Source organism: Sinocyclocheilus rhinocerous, unplaced genomic scaffold, assembly GCF_001515625.1.
Source record: "Sinocyclocheilus rhinocerous isolate Xijiao unplaced genomic scaffold, SAMN03320098_v1.1 scaffold115, whole genome shotgun sequence".
Classification (NCBI taxonomy): Eukaryota; Metazoa; Chordata; class Actinopteri; order Cypriniformes; family Cyprinidae; genus Sinocyclocheilus; species Sinocyclocheilus rhinocerous.
This window is the reverse complement of record NW_015650001.1, coordinates 1,955,005-1,972,878: the sequence shown is the minus strand read 5'-3', so window position 1 is coordinate 1,972,878 and position 17,874 is coordinate 1,955,005. Positions and strand designations below refer to the sequence as shown.

General features: G+C 37.6%; 1 protein-coding gene across 1 annotated transcript in view; it reads right to left on the bottom strand.

Moving 5' to 3' along the window:
* LOC107711233 (protein tweety homolog 2-like) overlaps window positions 1-15,827 on the bottom strand; it is a 75,737-nt gene extending 59,910 nt beyond the window's left edge. Inside the window, exons 1-2 of the mRNA XM_016516175.1 lie at window positions 15,464-15,827; window positions 11,587-11,759 (exon numbers count right to left, since the gene is read on the bottom strand). Coding sequence (XP_016371661.1) covers window positions 11,587-11,759; window positions 15,464-15,592 — 302 coding nt within the window. The 5' untranslated portion in view covers window positions 15,593-15,827. The remainder of the gene's footprint in view (window positions 1-11,586; window positions 11,760-15,463) is intronic.
* Between the last annotated feature and the right edge of the window lie 2,047 nt (window positions 15,828-17,874).

Below are 17,874 nucleotides of genomic sequence, written 5' to 3'. Positions count from 1 at the left end.
AAAGCGCACGGAGCAGTCTGCTCTCTTTAGCTCTCGTGGTACTGTACTGTAATACACCGACTATTTCCATGTCTTCCACCTTTTTTATGTAGGCTACGGAAATCACGCTTTCTTTCTCCCAGTCTCTCTCACAGACGCACACAGTGCAGACACGCACTCGCGCACACACGTGGAGACGCGAACAGAAACTTCTTGTCAGCGCTGCACCGCGAATTTATCAGTAAAATAGTTTCGCAGCTGAAAAGCTACATGACATTTCTCAGTAGCGAGGTTCATGAAGGAGTTTAACTTAAAGATTCGCTATTAGAAGACGCTGCTGAGAGACGCATAGACGCAGGTATTCACACGCACTTAATCTCTCTCTCTCTCTCTCTCTCTCTCTCTCTCTCTTTAATAACCGCGTTAGCCTGCATATCAATGGCTCAAGCCTCTGTTATCAGCTCTAAAATGACGTTTTGGAATTTGCAACGGAAGGTTTGGGATGAGGTGCGTAAAAAAATTAGTTCAACCCACACGAGATTTCAGGACGGAAACATGTCAAATGCACTCCCGATGGTGGTTATGTGGCCACGACTATATGGTATGGTCTTTCTCAGTTCTCAAACAAATTAAGAACTATTCGATTTTTATTGACTGAACGCAAGCGCTTATTCCGATAGAAAACACTGTATAGGTTTCCACTGATTAAGAAATATTTTTGTTTGCTTGGGTGGTAATATTAGGTCTATTATATTAATAGTGAAGGGAAATCATCAGTATATCAGTGGAAAATAAATAGAAATCATGATTCTGTCTGAGCTATGCGTTTTAAAACGAACACTAACTAGTGTAAATGTAGCCTAACAGATGTGTAAACTGAAGACTATTTGAGCTTTATTAAAACTATTTTGCACTGATTTATTGTGTTGGTTACATTTTGTTCCTTTGTGCAGTGGCTCAGGAGATGAGTCTTTGAGTTTGTATAAACATCAACAAGCTGAAAAATAAAACCAAAGTTTTTTTTTAGATAATGTAATCTTGTTAAAATTGATTTCATAAAATTGGTATCGAAAAAAGTATCGTTCAGGAACCGGTATCGAAGTCAAGGTATCGGTATCGGTATCGATATCGATATCGAAAATTTTTGAACGATACCCAGCCCTAGCCACAAGTCCTTTACGATCCCCACAAACTCTTGGGAAAATGCAGGTGGAGACACAGTCAGGTATTGGCTGACCAATTCTGGACTTTTTTCATCTGTGGTTACTTACCAGAGCTACAGGGCAGACAGAAATGGAGATCTGATGGCAAAGAGCTGGCAGTAGGACAAGTAGTGCTTGTGATTGATCCTCAGCTTCCACGAGCTCTGTGGCCTGTAAGCATCGTGAAGGAAACTTATGCAGGGGCTGATGGAAGGATTAGGAAGGCCAAGATTCAAGTGAAGGATAAAACGTACACACGTCCCGTTGCGAGATTGATTCACCTTCCCCAATTAAGTGATGATGAAGCGGACTCTTGAAACGGCCTTTCATAAGGTATACAATTAATCCTGACTGATAATCGGGGGCGGCTGTGTCAGAAAGTCAGCTCCGGAACCAAAATCACGCAGCCGTTTCCATACGGACTTTAAAACTATCACGGCTCACAGACTGTTGCGAACACTGCTGCGCTCTGAGACCAATGTTTCGTTGTGCGTTTATGCACAAGATGTAAGTTATAATGCTTAATATTGTTTCTGTAGTGTTTTTATGTTTATCCTAATGCATGCTTGATGATCCGCGAATGTTTACTTATGCAAATTAACGATCGCAGCGCGATCGCTGAGTCATGCTATTATATTAGCCTTAAGAGCTAACAAGCATGAGCGGACGGTTTACACATGTAAATTTGGGTATTTAACACCTCTAACACAATGTGAGGTTGAGATAATATATTTAAGAAGGTTTCTTTAATGCTTCCATTTGATATTTATATCTATATTTGATAATTGAGTGTATATTTGTTACTATGGTTCCAGTTTTAGTTATTTGCATTGTGTAAATCTGTACTCAATAATTCTCATTCTACATTGTAATTGCATTGTATTATTTGTTGTTACAGACCACAACGTAACGGGTACTCTACCTCAATGTGCCTTATATAATTTAATAGATGTTGCTGCTTGTCTGGAATAAATGGCAGTGTTATTGGAAACACTCATCCTGTGCATGATTCTTTAACTGGAGTCAAATCCATGTTTGCCCGCTATGATACCAGACATTGAGTAAATGTTGGGAGGTGCTACCTAACATAAATGGTCCTTCGAGCTGGATCATAGCAACCAAAGCATCATGAATACTGCAGCTAGCAATGCATCAGAGGCTACAGTTTGACCCAAAAGACATAATAAACTGCCTTCCCACCTGGAGGAATATGAGGTTGGCTATCTGCCCCCTGTGGACCCTCCTCCAACCGCTTCTTCACGCTGTCACAGCCGACACAAGAGCCAGTCAAGGAGAACATCCAATAGCAAAGCCAGTTCTGATTCCAAATCCAGTGGTTGTTCCAGTGTCTCGAGCGCTCATGCTGCATCCGCACTCACAAGCAGGCAGGCAGCCATAGTGGAGGAGAGAATCCAGCAGCGGCAGTATGACAACCTACTTCAGCAGATAGAGGAGGACATGCTGGCAGAAATAGAGTATCAGAGACTGCAAACCCAAGCTAAAGAAACTCAACGTGTTCGGGAAGAGGCTTTCATGGCAAAAGAAGCACTAGCTAACCAGTTAGAAAGACGACGCAAGCTGAAAAAGGCAGAAACTGACCTAGAAGTAGCCAAACTGGTGAATTCTCTGCTCAGCCAAGACTTAAGTGTGGACGAAGCAGATCCCGAAGGATCCCCAGACACAACTGTGCCACGACCACAGTTATTTCATGCCAGCCCAGCCCAGTCTCCTGTACCTCAGCAGTCTCCCTGCCCCTCATCTTCCATGATTCCAGCCACGCAGACTGTTCCAGAGGCACAGAGCACATTAAGGGACCCACGCATAGTTCAGTCAACACCCAAAATTGCTCCATTGACATTACCAGCGACTATGTCAGCACAAGTTCCAGCTCACGCTGCACAATTGTCCACATGTACTCAAGTACAAGGGAGACTACAAGCCACACATTCTGTGGAGAATATTTCACCTGTCTCGCAGCAGCCCAGCCCAGTCTCAATGCCACTACCCCCATTCAACCCTGTGCAACCAGCAGCAGCTAAACTTGTGACACCACACCAAGACAGTGCTCTGATCTCGCAGACTGTACCTCCTATTGCACCCATTGCATTGAGCTCACATGTGAATACTTCGTTAGCAGGTCAGATAGCCCCCCTGGTCAGACTCAGCCAATTCCAACCACTCATAAGAGAGTGACACTTTCATCTAACACACCCATCTGCCCTCAACCTTATCCACCTCTACCTGTTCCTCAAGCTGGTTATGTACCTCAGCCCGGGACAGAGCTTCTGATGGCAGCAGCCTACGGCATCCCTTGCCCCACACTACCAGTGTTTGAGAGTGGCACCGAAAGCGACTTTGCCTTGTTGAAATTGGCCTTAGACAATCTCTTAAGTCACCATACTCACATCAGTGAGCAGTACAAATATCAAGTGTTGCTGAGTCATCTGAAGTTTGTTAGTGCCCAACAACTGGCTAAAGCATATATGCACCACCCACAACCATACATGCCTTGCAAGCTTTGCAGGAGAAGTTTGGCCAGCCCAGGCAGCTTGTGCAATCCGAGTTAGGTGCTATCATGAGTACACCACCGCTCAGAATGGGTGATTCCAATGCCTTTGACTCGTTTGCCTTATCAGTGTGGAGACGCGAACAGAAACTTCTTGTCAGCGCTGCACCGCGAATTTATCAGTAAAATAGTTTCGCAGCTGAAAAGCTACATGACATTTCTCAGTAGCGAGGTTCATGAAGGAGTTTAACTTAAAGATTCGCTATTAGAAGACGCTGCTGAGAGACGCATAGACGCAGGTATTCACACGCACTTAATCTCTCTCTCTCTCTCTCTCTCTCTCTCTCTCTCTTTAATAACCGCGTTAGCCTGCATATCAATGGCTCAAGCCTCTGTTATCAGCTCTAAAATGACGTTTTGGAATTTGCAACGGAAGGTTTGGGATGAGGTGCGTAAAAAAATTAGTTCAACCCACACGAGATTTCAGGACGGAAACATGTCAAATGCACTCCCGATGGTGGTTATGTGGCCACGACTATATGGTATGGTCTTTCTCAGTTCTCAAACAAATTAAGAACTATTCGATTTTTATTGACTGAACGCAAGCGCTTATTCCGATAGAAAACACTGTATAGGTTTCCACTGATTAAGAAATATTTTTGTTTGCTTGGGTGGTAATATTAGGTCTATTATATTAATAGTGAAGGGAAATCATCAGTATATCAGTGGAAAATAAATAGAAATCATGATTCTGTCTGAGCTATGCGTTTTAAAACGAACACTAACTAGTGTAAATGTAGCCTAACAGATGTGTAAACTGAAGACTATTTGAGCTTTATTAAAACTATTTTGCACTGATTTGTTGTGTTGGTTACATTTTGTTCCTTTGTGCAGTGGCTCAGGAGATGAGTCTTTGAGTTTGTATAAACATCAACAAGCTGAAAAATAAAACCAAAGTTTTTTTTTAGATAATGTAATCTTGTTAAAATTGATTTCATAAAATTGGTATCGAAAAAAGTATCGTTCAGGAACCGGTATCGAAGTCAAGGTATCGGTATCGGTATCGATATCGATATCGAAAATTTTTGAACGATACCCAGCCCTAGCCACAAGTCCTTTACGATCCCCACAAACTCTTGGGAAAATGCAGGTGGAGACACAGTCAGGTATTGGCTGACCAATTCTGGACTTTTTTCATCTGTGGTTACTTACCAGAGCTACAGGGCAGACAGAAATGGAGATCTGATGGCAAAGAGCTGGCAGTAGGACAAGTAGTGCTTGTGATTGATCCTCAGCTTCCACGAGCTCTGTGGCCTGTAAGCATCGTGAAGGAAACTTATGCAGGGGCTGATGGAAGGATTAGGAAGGCCAAGATTCAAGTGAAGGATAAAACGTACACACGTCCCGTTGCGAGATTGATTCACCTTCCCCAATTAAGTGATGATGAAGCGGACTCTTGAAACGGCCTTTCATAAGGTATACAATTAATCCTGACTGATAATCGGGGGCGGCTGTGTCAGAAAGTCAGCTCCGGAACCAAAATCACGCAGCCGTTTCCATACGGACTTTAAAACTATCACGGCTCACAGACTGTTGCGAACACTGCTGCGCTCTGAGACCAATGTTTCGTTGTGCGTTTATGCACAAGATACCACAACGTAACGGATACTCTACCTCAATGTGCCTTATATAATTTAATAGATGTTGCTGCTTGTCTGGAATAAATGGCAGTGTTATTGGAGACACACTCATCCCGTGCATGACTCATTAACTGGAGTCAAATCCATGTTTGCCCGCTATGATACCAGACATTGAGTAAATGTTGGGAGGTGCTACCTAACAGTAAGTGGTGCAACTGCCAAAAAACTTGATATTTTTGAATTGATATTTTCAATTGAATTTTTGAAAAAAAATATTCAAAAACATTTGAAATTAAATGATTAAGATGTGCACGCTCATATGCTGGGAAATATGTTTCCCATTTTTGCTTTTTACTTAAAGGAATACTTTTAAAGGCATTTAAAGTTAAACGCCTTAATGTTTATTTTTTTCTTACAAACACGCAGCTTTTTGCTTCACAAGACATTAATTGATTGCCTGGAGTTGTGTGGATTACTTGTGGTTCATTGTGATGGTTTTATCAGCTGTTTGGACTTTCACCCATTCACTGCAGAGGATCCATTGATGAGCAAGTGACGTAATGCTAAATTTCTCCAAATCTGTCCTGATGAAGAAACAAATTCATCTACATCTTGCATGACCTGAGAGTGAGCGAATTTTCAGCAAATTTTCATTTTTGGGTGAACTTTTCCTTTAATGGTCACACCAATTGACATTTTTAGAGCAATAAACAACAGTTTTTGTTTGAAATGTCATAAAAGTTTTTCAAAACCATATGAAACCACAATGAATACAAAGTGTACATGTCTAAGAACTTGTCACATATGAGATCCTTTTCTTTATCATGGACATTCTTATCTCTCATTTACATTTTACAACCTCGGTCACTACAAAATGTCATTGTATGGAAAGATCTGCATATGGATTCTTGAAATCTTCTCCATTTGTCTTCCACAGATGAAAAATAACAGTGAGGACTGATATTACTGCTAGAGACTGGTGATTTTTCTCTAAACCGCTGAAGGACTCATCGAATGCTTCAGTAAACACTTATGTGCTCCCACTGAGCACTGACAGAGCGACGCAGGATAAAAGTGCCATTTAAACACCTAATATGCTCAAATGTGCAAATGACAGACACACTATCTCCCTAAGCCGTACCGTCAGATGCTGTTCTGAAGCTGGATATGAATTACAGTCAGTTCCTGCTGAAACGACCCACTGCGGCTGAATCTTCACCCATAAGCCATCTCTGCAGGGCTTTAATGGGGTCAGAGCAGTCATTAGAGCTCAGACCACAGCTAACTGAAACGAACGCTCATTTATGATTAGCAAAAATTGAGATAAACTGGAAAACTGTGGAGAATGGGGTGGAAAAGGCTAATGTTATTCTGTAAATGAGAGAACTGGCTTCTAATATACACGGATGTAGGTAGAGAACTCCAGTGTCAATTGTTTTATAGGGAACTGAACCAGTGTGACTGGATGAAAACTATTCTGGTCCTGTTTTATTGGATTAAAATGGACAAAGGTAATATAATGAAATTAAAAAGCGACATGAGCTGATAGGATAATCCAATAATGACCACGGGCCATCTGACAAAAACATAAATGAGATAAACAGCCACATTATTGAGTTAAGGTCTCATTATAAGAGCGTCTTTTCTTAAGAGCATGTGCTGCAGTGCACCTCTGTTTTTAAGTCTTATTTTTAAGACATATCACAACCAATATCAGTCAAATCAGTCAAAGATTACTTTATGTATGTATGTGGTTACAAGTTTGGTGTCAAGTGTAAACGATGATGATGTCATTAGTTTACAAAGAATTAACCCAAGCATCAGTGATGTTTCTCAGCAAAAGAGAGGAAACTGTAGGCAGAAGATGATGATGTCATTTAGTAAGTGGAGGAAATGAGAAAATTGAGCCTGCAACTTGATTCCATTACTAAACTCTTATTCAGACTCTATTTATATTCTGTAAGAAGGACAATACTGAATTAGGGGCCAAACCTACAGTTTTAAAACGTTTTTAAAAAATCTTTTAACTTGAACACCATGTACTCAGACAGATTACAGTACTGCTTCTCCAGAGAAAAACAGCAAAATGTTCAGTGGAAAAACTACACTATATTGTACATAATTAATCTTGGACAAAGATCCATTAATAAGAGAAGTAACTTACCATGACCCTGTAAATTGTGGCAAGAGAGCTAATCAGCCCACTCACATGAAAAATGGCAATTTCAAGTCAGTCTCCCTAAACTCATCTGTATCTAAATACTTTAAACTTAAATAATATTTTAAATAATATTATCAGTATACAATTTTTATTACTATAAATCAACAGTTTTATAGTTTTCACAGTCAATTACAATTGTCAGGGGATCTCTAAGAGAACTCTAATGACTGTGAAGTTAACAGGCATTGGCTAAAAGCCACACAACTTCAGTTTGGGTTTTATATAGGTCTTTAAAAAAAAGCCCATTACTTACAATAGAGTGTGTTAGGATGCACATACACAAGTAAAGGGTTAAACAGGGCTTTAGCTGCATCACGCAGCAGCACTTAGCACGACAACCAGCCCTGTTTCTAGATCTGGAATGTTAACTCAATCAGGGCTCAAACTTTCATGACTGTCACAAGTTTTAGCCGAACCCTCTGCCAATTCAATTTAGCAAATTAGCGAAAACATTTGTTCTCTTTTATTGACATAATTAAAAGCAAACAGTGTTAGCAGTGTGCTAACTCCCAATGCTCTGGAGGTTTGAAATCGATTTAGAGGTTCTCTAAAGGGTAAGAAGTGAGCTTTAGGTCAAAACACCTACGGTGATGATATTGTTCTCTCTCACACACACACACACACACACAGTCCAGACTACAAGAGATGGATCCTGAAACTGGTTTATACTGTATCTCACTGCAAACATGATCCACCAACAGACTTTGTGTGTAAGAGATTCTCACGTGTTTTCATGTGTATTCATTCACTGAACATAATGAATCCTGTGACAGGTGTGTGCTGGTTAGCAGGGAATAAATTTACGCAACATATCCGGCTCGGAGAGAGCAGAAGTTAAAGGGGTCCTATTATGCTTTTTCACTTTTTTAATTTTAGTCAGTGTGTAGTGTGTATGTTTGGGCATAAAAAAGATCTAGAAAGTTACAAATCTCAAAGTCCACTCCAAAGGGAGATATTTCGTTTTTAAAAAATCCCTTTTCAAGAACTACAGCGAATGGCTCGTTTGGACTACAGCGTTTGTTTTCCGGGCTTTGTGATATCACAAAGCCCGGAAAACAAACGCTGTAGTCCAAACGAGCCATTCGCTGTAGTTCTTGAAAAGGGATTTTTTAAAAACGAAATATCTCCCTTTGGAGTGGACTTTGAGATTTGTAACTTTCTAGATCTTTTTTATGCCCAAACATACACACTACACACTGACTAAAATTAAAAAAGTGAAAAAGCATAATAGGACCCCTTTAAGGAGGATTAATTCTCACAAAATTAGAATTGAGTTTCCTTCTTATTTCCTGCCAATTGGAGCTGAAAGCAGCGGTTCGCGCTCTGATTTGCTCCGCCGTTTGGGAGATCAAGGAACTGTGTGCGAGGTCACAGCGTATCTGGCTTATATACTAAAAATATCTCTTCCACAGCTCACATCTCACCCATGAACCCATGGCATAACAAATCCAATCCAAATGCACCATTATCCCTGTCAAATACCACTGACATCCTAAATGAAATGTCACAGGTTAAAGAAAATTTCATTCTTACTCTAAATGCCCTCTGAACTTTTCCTACTCAGTGGTTCTGAATGAAATGTGCACGTCTTGCATGACTCATCTTCTTTTTCTACCCCTTTCCCCCTGCAAGGTAAATTTTTGCATTCCACTGTGTTGCTTTTCCATTGTTTTTCTATTGGAACATGCATTTGATGGTCACGTTTGACCGCATCTCATGCATTACACAGTATTTTGAAAAAAACTAAGCTCAAATTTAAATTCAAAAACACATTCTGTGTGAACGGCGCCTATGCGTGTCCATGATTAAGAAAAACAAAAATCTTTCCATAATCCTGAAATTTTTGTTTAGGAGATAGTCAGTGGAGAGACAGAGAGGTGTTAAACTCAAAAGTATTAGCCAACAGCGACAGCTCTATACAAGCTAAACATACGAGGCCGTAGCATAAATATTTAACTTTTACTTCATATTCATCCTACATATCGAATGTTCATCATAATTGCTAATCATAATGCTCACGAATTCACTGGCATCCGCGGCACATCAGCTTACAAATGAGTGCATAAACGCTTACTTCAGTGGCCTCAGTGTTTACTTCTTGTTATCAATCTTTTGCACATGTGGGTCAGTTCAGGACCGTGATTAGTTCACACTAGAATCTAATATTGGCCACATTAAAAAAGAAATTTCTTAAAAAAGAAATGTGAACAGCCACACAAAAAAGCAGATCTGATCAATAAATCGGAATTAAGAACCAGAGTTGGATATTACTGTATTCTAATTACTTTTCCTGATAGCACAGTAATGTAATGTGTTATATTTTAAATTTATGTAATTTGATTAGAGTTACTAATGTCAATAAAAATTACATTACTTAAGTTACAAATGCAGTGTTAAGAAAAAATATGAAGTAAAATGCATTTTAAAATCATGTTTTGTGCGTCAGTATGCCCTTTAATAAATCACCAGAGATTGTGAGCTAAAATGCAGACAGGTCGTACAACGTTTAGATGCAATGAAAGGTTGCCTATCATATTTCAAAATGTTCCACTCAATTTCACATATTTTAGTCTGGCATTATAGTTAGGGAAAAGTCCAACTAGTAAATATGTAGAAGTTTGTCACAATAACACTAATATAAGTAAGATTAAATTACTTATCAGAATGATATCCTTCTCTGGATCAAGTCGGATTGTGTTCTTCTTCTGAGGTAAATACAAAGCTTTTTCCTCACAGCGTGTCTTCTTCCAAAAACGAAAAGTAGCCTAGATGAACTTGATGAATCTTGCTGCTTTGTTTATGGAGGTGATGTGGGCGTTTATAGGTTTGCGTGTCTCATGTGGATGCTTATCTTATGAATAGTGTGCGCTGTGCGTGGGTTTGACCGCATTACAGATAATAATCTCAGACAGGAAAGACTTACCTCACATTGGTTTCATGCGGATTACTTTAACAGAGTATATTTGTTTTCGGTAAGACTTACTTCATTTAAAAGTAGACACTTCAGGCTTTCTTTAGATATATTTCCCTTTGTCTGGGTGTCAAGTATTCACAGAGTTTTCATTATTTTTTTGGCGTGTTTCAGAAAGAAGTTCAAGGAGACTGAGACGGCAGTAAGCACACCCTGTGCATTTTCTTTATTTTACAAAAGCACAGAGTTTTGTTGATATTGCGAGTGTATACAAATAAAAGTAGACCCTTTACGGTTTCAAATGTTGTATTACTCTTATCTACATTTTCAAAAATGACAGAACATTTTAAGTTCTTTTTGCTTAAGTTCTTAAGTTCTTTTCTGCTGTTATCAGGAAAAAATGCAATGTGATCTTTTAAGTTGCTGTTTTGATACCCATGACATTTTTCAGTCAGTATTAAATTACTGAAAGAACTACGAGTTTCACTTTGTAGACTATTTTTTTAGGTTTGATAACTTGAAAGTAACTTGAAAGCAAAGTAATTAGTAATCTGATTACTTTTTAAATGCAGTAATCAGTAATGTAATCAAATAGCAATTTTAAAAAAGTAATTAGTAATCTGTAGTAGATTACTTTTTTTGAGTAACCTACCCAACACTGTTGAGAACACAGCCTTAGATTTGGTGACAAATGTTTTTGAATATTAATACACCATCAAGCAATTTTGTTAAAAGAAATTCCCCTAAGAAATAATAATAAAAGTTGAAATATAAAAAATACTAATGTTTACCAAGGCTGCATTTATTTGATCAATATGTAATATTTTAATATATAATTTAATCATTTTATGGCAAAGCTGAATTTTCAGGATTCTTTGATGAATAGAAAGTAAAAAAAAAAAAAACAGCATTCACTTAAAACAGAAATGATTTGTAGTATTATAAACGTCTACACTGTCACTTTTGCTTAATTTAATGCATCCTTGTTAAATATAATCTAACAAGCATCATCTGCATCAGCTGATGTATTAGGGACATGCAAATGATGTATTTAAAACAAGATCTAAACTATAAATAAAATCAGTCCCTGTTTCCTGGTGGGTGCAAAACAAAGTGAATGAACTCACCATATGACCAGACCGGTGATAACAGCAGCCCATGTGACACAGCAGGTGTCAGGCCTTTTGACTTCCTCAGCCTCTTCCCTTCGACGGCAGCACAGGCAGGTCAGATATGCGGACAGCACCAGCAGACTCAAACCCAGACCCACCGCAGACACACAGGCCAGGAAGATCAGAGACTGCCAAACAGAGTCAGGCAAACATGGGGCAGATGGTCAAATCAAACAGGAAGTAGACCGATTCACCTGTTGTCAGTGTTGCAATTCAAGAAAAAGTTTTAATTACATTTTCTAAATCAGCCTTTTTTGTCTTTCTTTCCACAAGATCATCAGAAAAAAAAACACTTAAATAAAAAAATATATATTTTCAGAGAATCAATCTCGAACTAAACGTGTCCTTTGTAACCTTTAAATATTACTGGAAAACAAGACAAAAATACAGATTTAGTTTCAAACTAATGCAAACGTTCTGATCTACACTTGAATGTGGTACATAGTTATTTGTTTATTATGTGATGTTACCTATGAGGAAAGACATTATGTTTTCCTGAATAGTCTATACAGTATGTAGAAACTGAAAAACCGAGATGACCGCATCTCTCAAAGAAGATGTATCTTGATGTTGTGCTTGTGTTCATGGCAGCTGTGGGTGGATAAATCGCATAATGGTTGTCATGAGGGCGAGCTGGGCCTCCATGCGCACCACTATGGCTACCCACATGGACTGAGGCTAAACAGAAACGTTCAGTCTTAGAGTTGAAACATCATGTGATGAAAGTAAAGCACAACAGCTCTGGAGTCTTGTGATCCAGGGCTAACAGAAGGACAGCCGGATATAGATATACGAGATATTAGATCTATTATTAGCTTATGAAAACACTGAAAAGGACTACTGCTCTTTTAATGCAAAACAAATACTTCTCCACGCTTTCAAATTTTAAAGTCACAACAAAAGCCAAAAGAGTGGTTAAACCAAAATTTCACAATAAATAATCACAACATGCTCTTGGGAAATTCTGAGCAAAATTACTAAAATCACTAAAGGGTGGCGTGTAATTATTTTTAATGCTCAAACCACATAAGAACTTGAGGATTTATAGCCAAAACCAAAATATAGAATAGCTGAGTAACAATAAACACTAAAAGGGCAAAAAAAAAAAAAAAAAACTTGAGTGAAAAAGTAAGTGGAAAAAGCCCCTAAACCCATGGAGATTCCACATGTGAAAACTTACTAATGCTGAATTTTTAGTAATGATTATTGTTAATGAAAATCATATTTAGTTGTTTAGCTGTTTAAGTCAATTGTTTGAAATGCTTGAATGTGGACATACATTTGCATGTCACTGTTTGTACATAGGCCACTTTAGGTAAAAAGAGATTTACCGCTGATTACAGAACCGGCTTTACTGATAAGATGCACGTTAAATATCGCATGCGATTTATCGTGCAGCCCTAGTAAAAACTATAAATAACTATAACTAATGTTAAAAAAATTAATGCCACTGTTGCAACAGTTTTACAAGGTATAAAAATAGTATGTCTGCATAGCTTTCCTCATACATTTTTTTTATATTGTGTATTAGTATTTGTCACCACAAATTTTTCTACATTTTTAAATACTGCATGGTATATACAGTTGCAAAATAAATAAACATGGTTTATTGATCAGTAGTTTTTACTTTTAATTCTCAAGTAGTAATACTCAAAACATTTCTCATCATGTTTTTCTAAAAACTAGCAAACACTGCATGACAGTCATTACCAAAAAAAAATTGATCTCTATATTTGTCCCATGCATTGTTACCAGAGGAATTTAACTACATTAAACCAAACTTCCTGCAAGGGCTAATGAAAACATGCAGAGGAGAGGTGGAGGCCCATGCATATACAGAAGCAAGAATACATATTTCATATACATACACCTCCGTACAAAAAAGCATTGATAGTGCTATGGTATAGCGATGGCATCTGATTAATATATACATCAAACAGATGCTTTAAAGAAAACAATGATGACACTACTAACATAGCATTTTTGGTACTTTTAAAGGTACATATTTAAAAGAGCACACCAAGGCACCAAAGACACCTAAAAGATTGTGAGAATTTGTGTCAATGCTTTTGAAAATGTTATGCCACTAAAACTAAAACCACATATTATAATAATTGCACACTGGTGTTTTCATGTGATGGGAATTTCAAATCAGTGCAATGTCAACAACACATCTCTTGATATCACTCACACACCCCTAAGATGGTATTGGAAATATGTTCAGAAGAACAATTCCTGAGATTGATTTCAAATAAGCACTAGCAAGAGAATTTAACCGAGAGAAAGATGTGACAAGCAGTTTATTTTAGAATGAGAGATGAAATAAATTTGTGTTGCCGCTCCATTGATTTCCTCAAGTAACCCAGAGAAATGTGACCTTGAACAAGGCATGTAATATCCTTTTTGATAAAAAAAAAAAAAAACCAGCGGAAATATCGACTGAATCAATGAGCAAAATGTTCCTCTGGAGACAGTATTGTGTGCTAAGGTACAAATCACAGTAGAGTCTCTTTAATGGAGATCTGACACTCCATCAGATACATCTGTGTTTACCAGATACTGCACATTTATAGAGTTCAGTGACCGACATTTATCTCACATTTAATCTGAGATCAAAGTGCCTAAATGCTTAAGGTACAAAATATATTCAATTATCAGAGTGTGGAATTCTTGTCTTAATGGTAATGCATTTAGATTATGTGAACAGATAAAGTACGCATATAGAGTACAAGTTATAGACGTCAGCTCCTGTTTGAGATAGTTCTACTCAATCGAGTTGAGAGAAAAACCTTTGATCCATTACAAAATTACATTTCACACTCATTTCATCCTGCATGTTCCACTACTACACCTACAAGAACAGGCCACTGCTGGGCAGGGGAGGCAGGGGCAAGTTGTCACATTGTTTACTCCCACGAATATTTACATATAGGTTTATTTTTAATTCAGCTTCTGTATAGGCATACGTCTTAAAAATGCTTTTGAACACTTCTTGCCCTGTAAAAGGAAAACAATGCATATGGGACATGTCACACTGCATGGCAAAAACTTGTTGTCCATTGTCAGTGATTTCTTGAGCTCTTTCTTCAGTGAGTCCTTTCCCAATCCAATGTAAGTTGTCACACATTTTAAATGATATAAACGTATGCAAGTTATTCATTATAATATTTGCTGGACAAAACAAGGCTTTGATATTTTTTTGTATGTTATTTTATTAATTTTATTTATTTGCAGTCTAATTAATTGCTTAACTTAAAATGGTTTCCTTCATAGTGAAATTTCTGCAATTTATTATAACTTTTGTTGGCTAAAACAATGGTTTGATATCTCTATATTCTATTTTATTAATTTTATTTATTTATTGGTAGACTAATGAGTTGATCATCGTTTACTTCATACGGAAAAGTCTTAGGATGTTTAATGGCCTGTAACACTGTGACAACTTGCCCCGTAGTAGGACAACAAGCTCCAATTGTGGTCAAGCCAACTTGTGTTCATTGACCTCTATTTCTTCCCTCTTTTCAAGCCATAACAGTGTAAATGTTCAATGGCTTCTTTATGTTGATGTTGTCAAGTATTTGTTTCTACATAGAAACTCACTTTCAAAAATTGTAGTAAAAAGTCCTTCCCTTAATTAAAATGATACGTATAAAATACTCTTGTCCCGAGAACACGCTCAAACTTTAAGTTAAAATCTACCTTCATTATAGTTGACTAAGCTATGAATTTGTGTCAGTTGTTTACCCAGCAGCTATGGCAAAAAAAGATAATATTTACTTTTAGTTTTCCCTCTGTCTCCCCTCCATAAACTACAAATCCAAACAACTCTCACCTGCTGATAGCTGGTGTCCTCCGGTTTAAAAGTGCTATCAACCGTCTGGAAATTAAAATTAAGATGCGGGAAACTGTGCAGCCAGTAGGTCCACCATGGTGCAATGTAGTCCTGGCGCGATGAGGCCATCCCGGACGTGAAACTCTAAAAACGCCGCTGATTTCTGGAGCGCTCCGGTAATCCTCACCATTCACTCTAAAACACCAAACACAACAAAGATCCGCCACCCGTGGACGAGACACGATGACCAGAGAGGGAAACACTGCGTAAAAGTATTTCCACTGGCTCTGTTTGCTTAAAAGGATGCATAACACAAGAGTTGAGTGTGTAAGTGCATGCAGAGTGATCAGCTGTGACCCCTCAAAGCCCCTGACACTGACTGACTCCAAGCGCCTCTCCTGCGGCTGCGCACCGCGCGCGCTTCTACAAAACCCTTCATCACTCCAGACAAGTTGTAAACTCACTTAAGCTCGATGTGTAAACAGCACAAAATGTGTGTAAATTCACAATGGAAAAAAATTGTATAAAATGTGCTACTAAAAAGCTTACAGGTGCACACTGCTGTCAAATAAATCTCACACACAATATAATAAAGCAACCAGTGTGTCTGTATACACAGAAAAAAGACTGTAGTCCTTTTATTCTCTTAAGACGTATTCGTTAAATGCATAAATTCATCAAATTCATAAAATATTAATGCCTAATTCAAAGAAAAGCATCTGAGACATTTTTAGACAACATATAATTCATGTATTCAGACAGTGAGTGCCATTAGCTCTTTCACTCCTGTTCAATATTGACATCTGGTGGACAGAAAGGGCACTTCACTCAAAAATCGTCCTATTCCAGGGATTTCAAGCCTTTCAAACCAAGGTCCCTGGCAGATTAATTTTTAATCACGTTTGAATGTAAAGTAGCCTACTACACTACCCATAATTCTCTAATTGGTGGAGACAAAATCCACCAATTAGAGAAGTTACTGTTACTGTGGAAACAGGAATGGTTTGAAACCATTTTTTGTGTTTGAATATTTAATATATTTCTAATATATTGTATTTTTAGACTTACAGATAATGACTGTTAAAGACAAAAAAATAAAAATAAATAAATAAATAAACCGTAGTCAGGATAATACTACATTACCCACAATCCTCAAACAAAATCCACCAATCAGAAAAGTTTCTATTACTGTGGAAACAAGACTTGTTTAGTTTTTGTGTTTGAATATTTAATACATTTCTAATATATTGTATTTTAGGTTACTTTAGGTGCTAAAGTCTTTCAGGAGACAAAAACTCCATCAAACTGTTTTAAAAGTTGTGAGTTGTAAAAATGAAGTGATCAAGGACATTCATACTGTACAGTGTATGGAAATGTCAAGACTTTTTTTTTTTCTTTTTTTAATTAAACATGGTGTCTAACCTGACTAAGGTCTATACACAGGAGTTCTTAACAAACACAGGAGTTCTTAACTTTCACCTGAAATGAACTGAAGTCTAGTTTATTGAAAAAAAGAGAACATAATGGAAACACAAAATACTTCAGGAGGGAGCAAGGCCAAAATATCACTGCTTAATCAAATATAGCGCTTATTCACAGTACTCGATGAATAACACATTGCACTATAAAAGAAGTCAAGTACACAGTCTGGTACCTTTGTCTTGGAAAGTTATTAAATATATAGAAAATATGTATGAAATAGGCCAGCATTAATGAACTGAGGTTATTAAGCAAATATATAAACTATTTTAATTATGCATGATGAGCACATTAAAAAATAAAAAATAAAAATAAATAAATACAAATAAACCTAAATATATCACTTTCTTCACACTCCATATGTTATAAAATTCTGGGATAGTAGATGTGGGTGGTAAATTATTTGTTGAGGCTGTGATCACGAACCGAAAGGTGGCAGTAGCACATTACAAGTCAAAGAGAATAAAGCTAAGACGAGTAGAGTGAATGACCATGAAAAGATCTCCAACACCTCAGTGCACTGAGAAATTAACTTTTTACCTCTTTTCAATTAAAGGACAAGTCCATAAAATGATAATCTGTTATTATATGTGCATGTTATGAATCATAGAATCTCAAGTGTGCTGTTTCTGTATGAGTTCAGCAATGCAGACATTGTGAAGAATGTAAGAAATGTGTTGCGCTATCAGCTGTATATTGCATATTTGTCATATTCAGCACGTTGGGTTTCAAGGTCAACCGTGCAAACCTGCCATGCAGTTATTTTTGAGTACAGGTCTGATTGATTTTAATATCAATTACTCGTCTGACTGCAATGACCTTCCTGCATAACAATTAAAATGTTAGGCACCGGCTGTACCGACAAGCTTCAGAAGCTGTAAATATGCTGTAACTAAATATAATTAATTATTATGACCCACAACCTTTTGCTA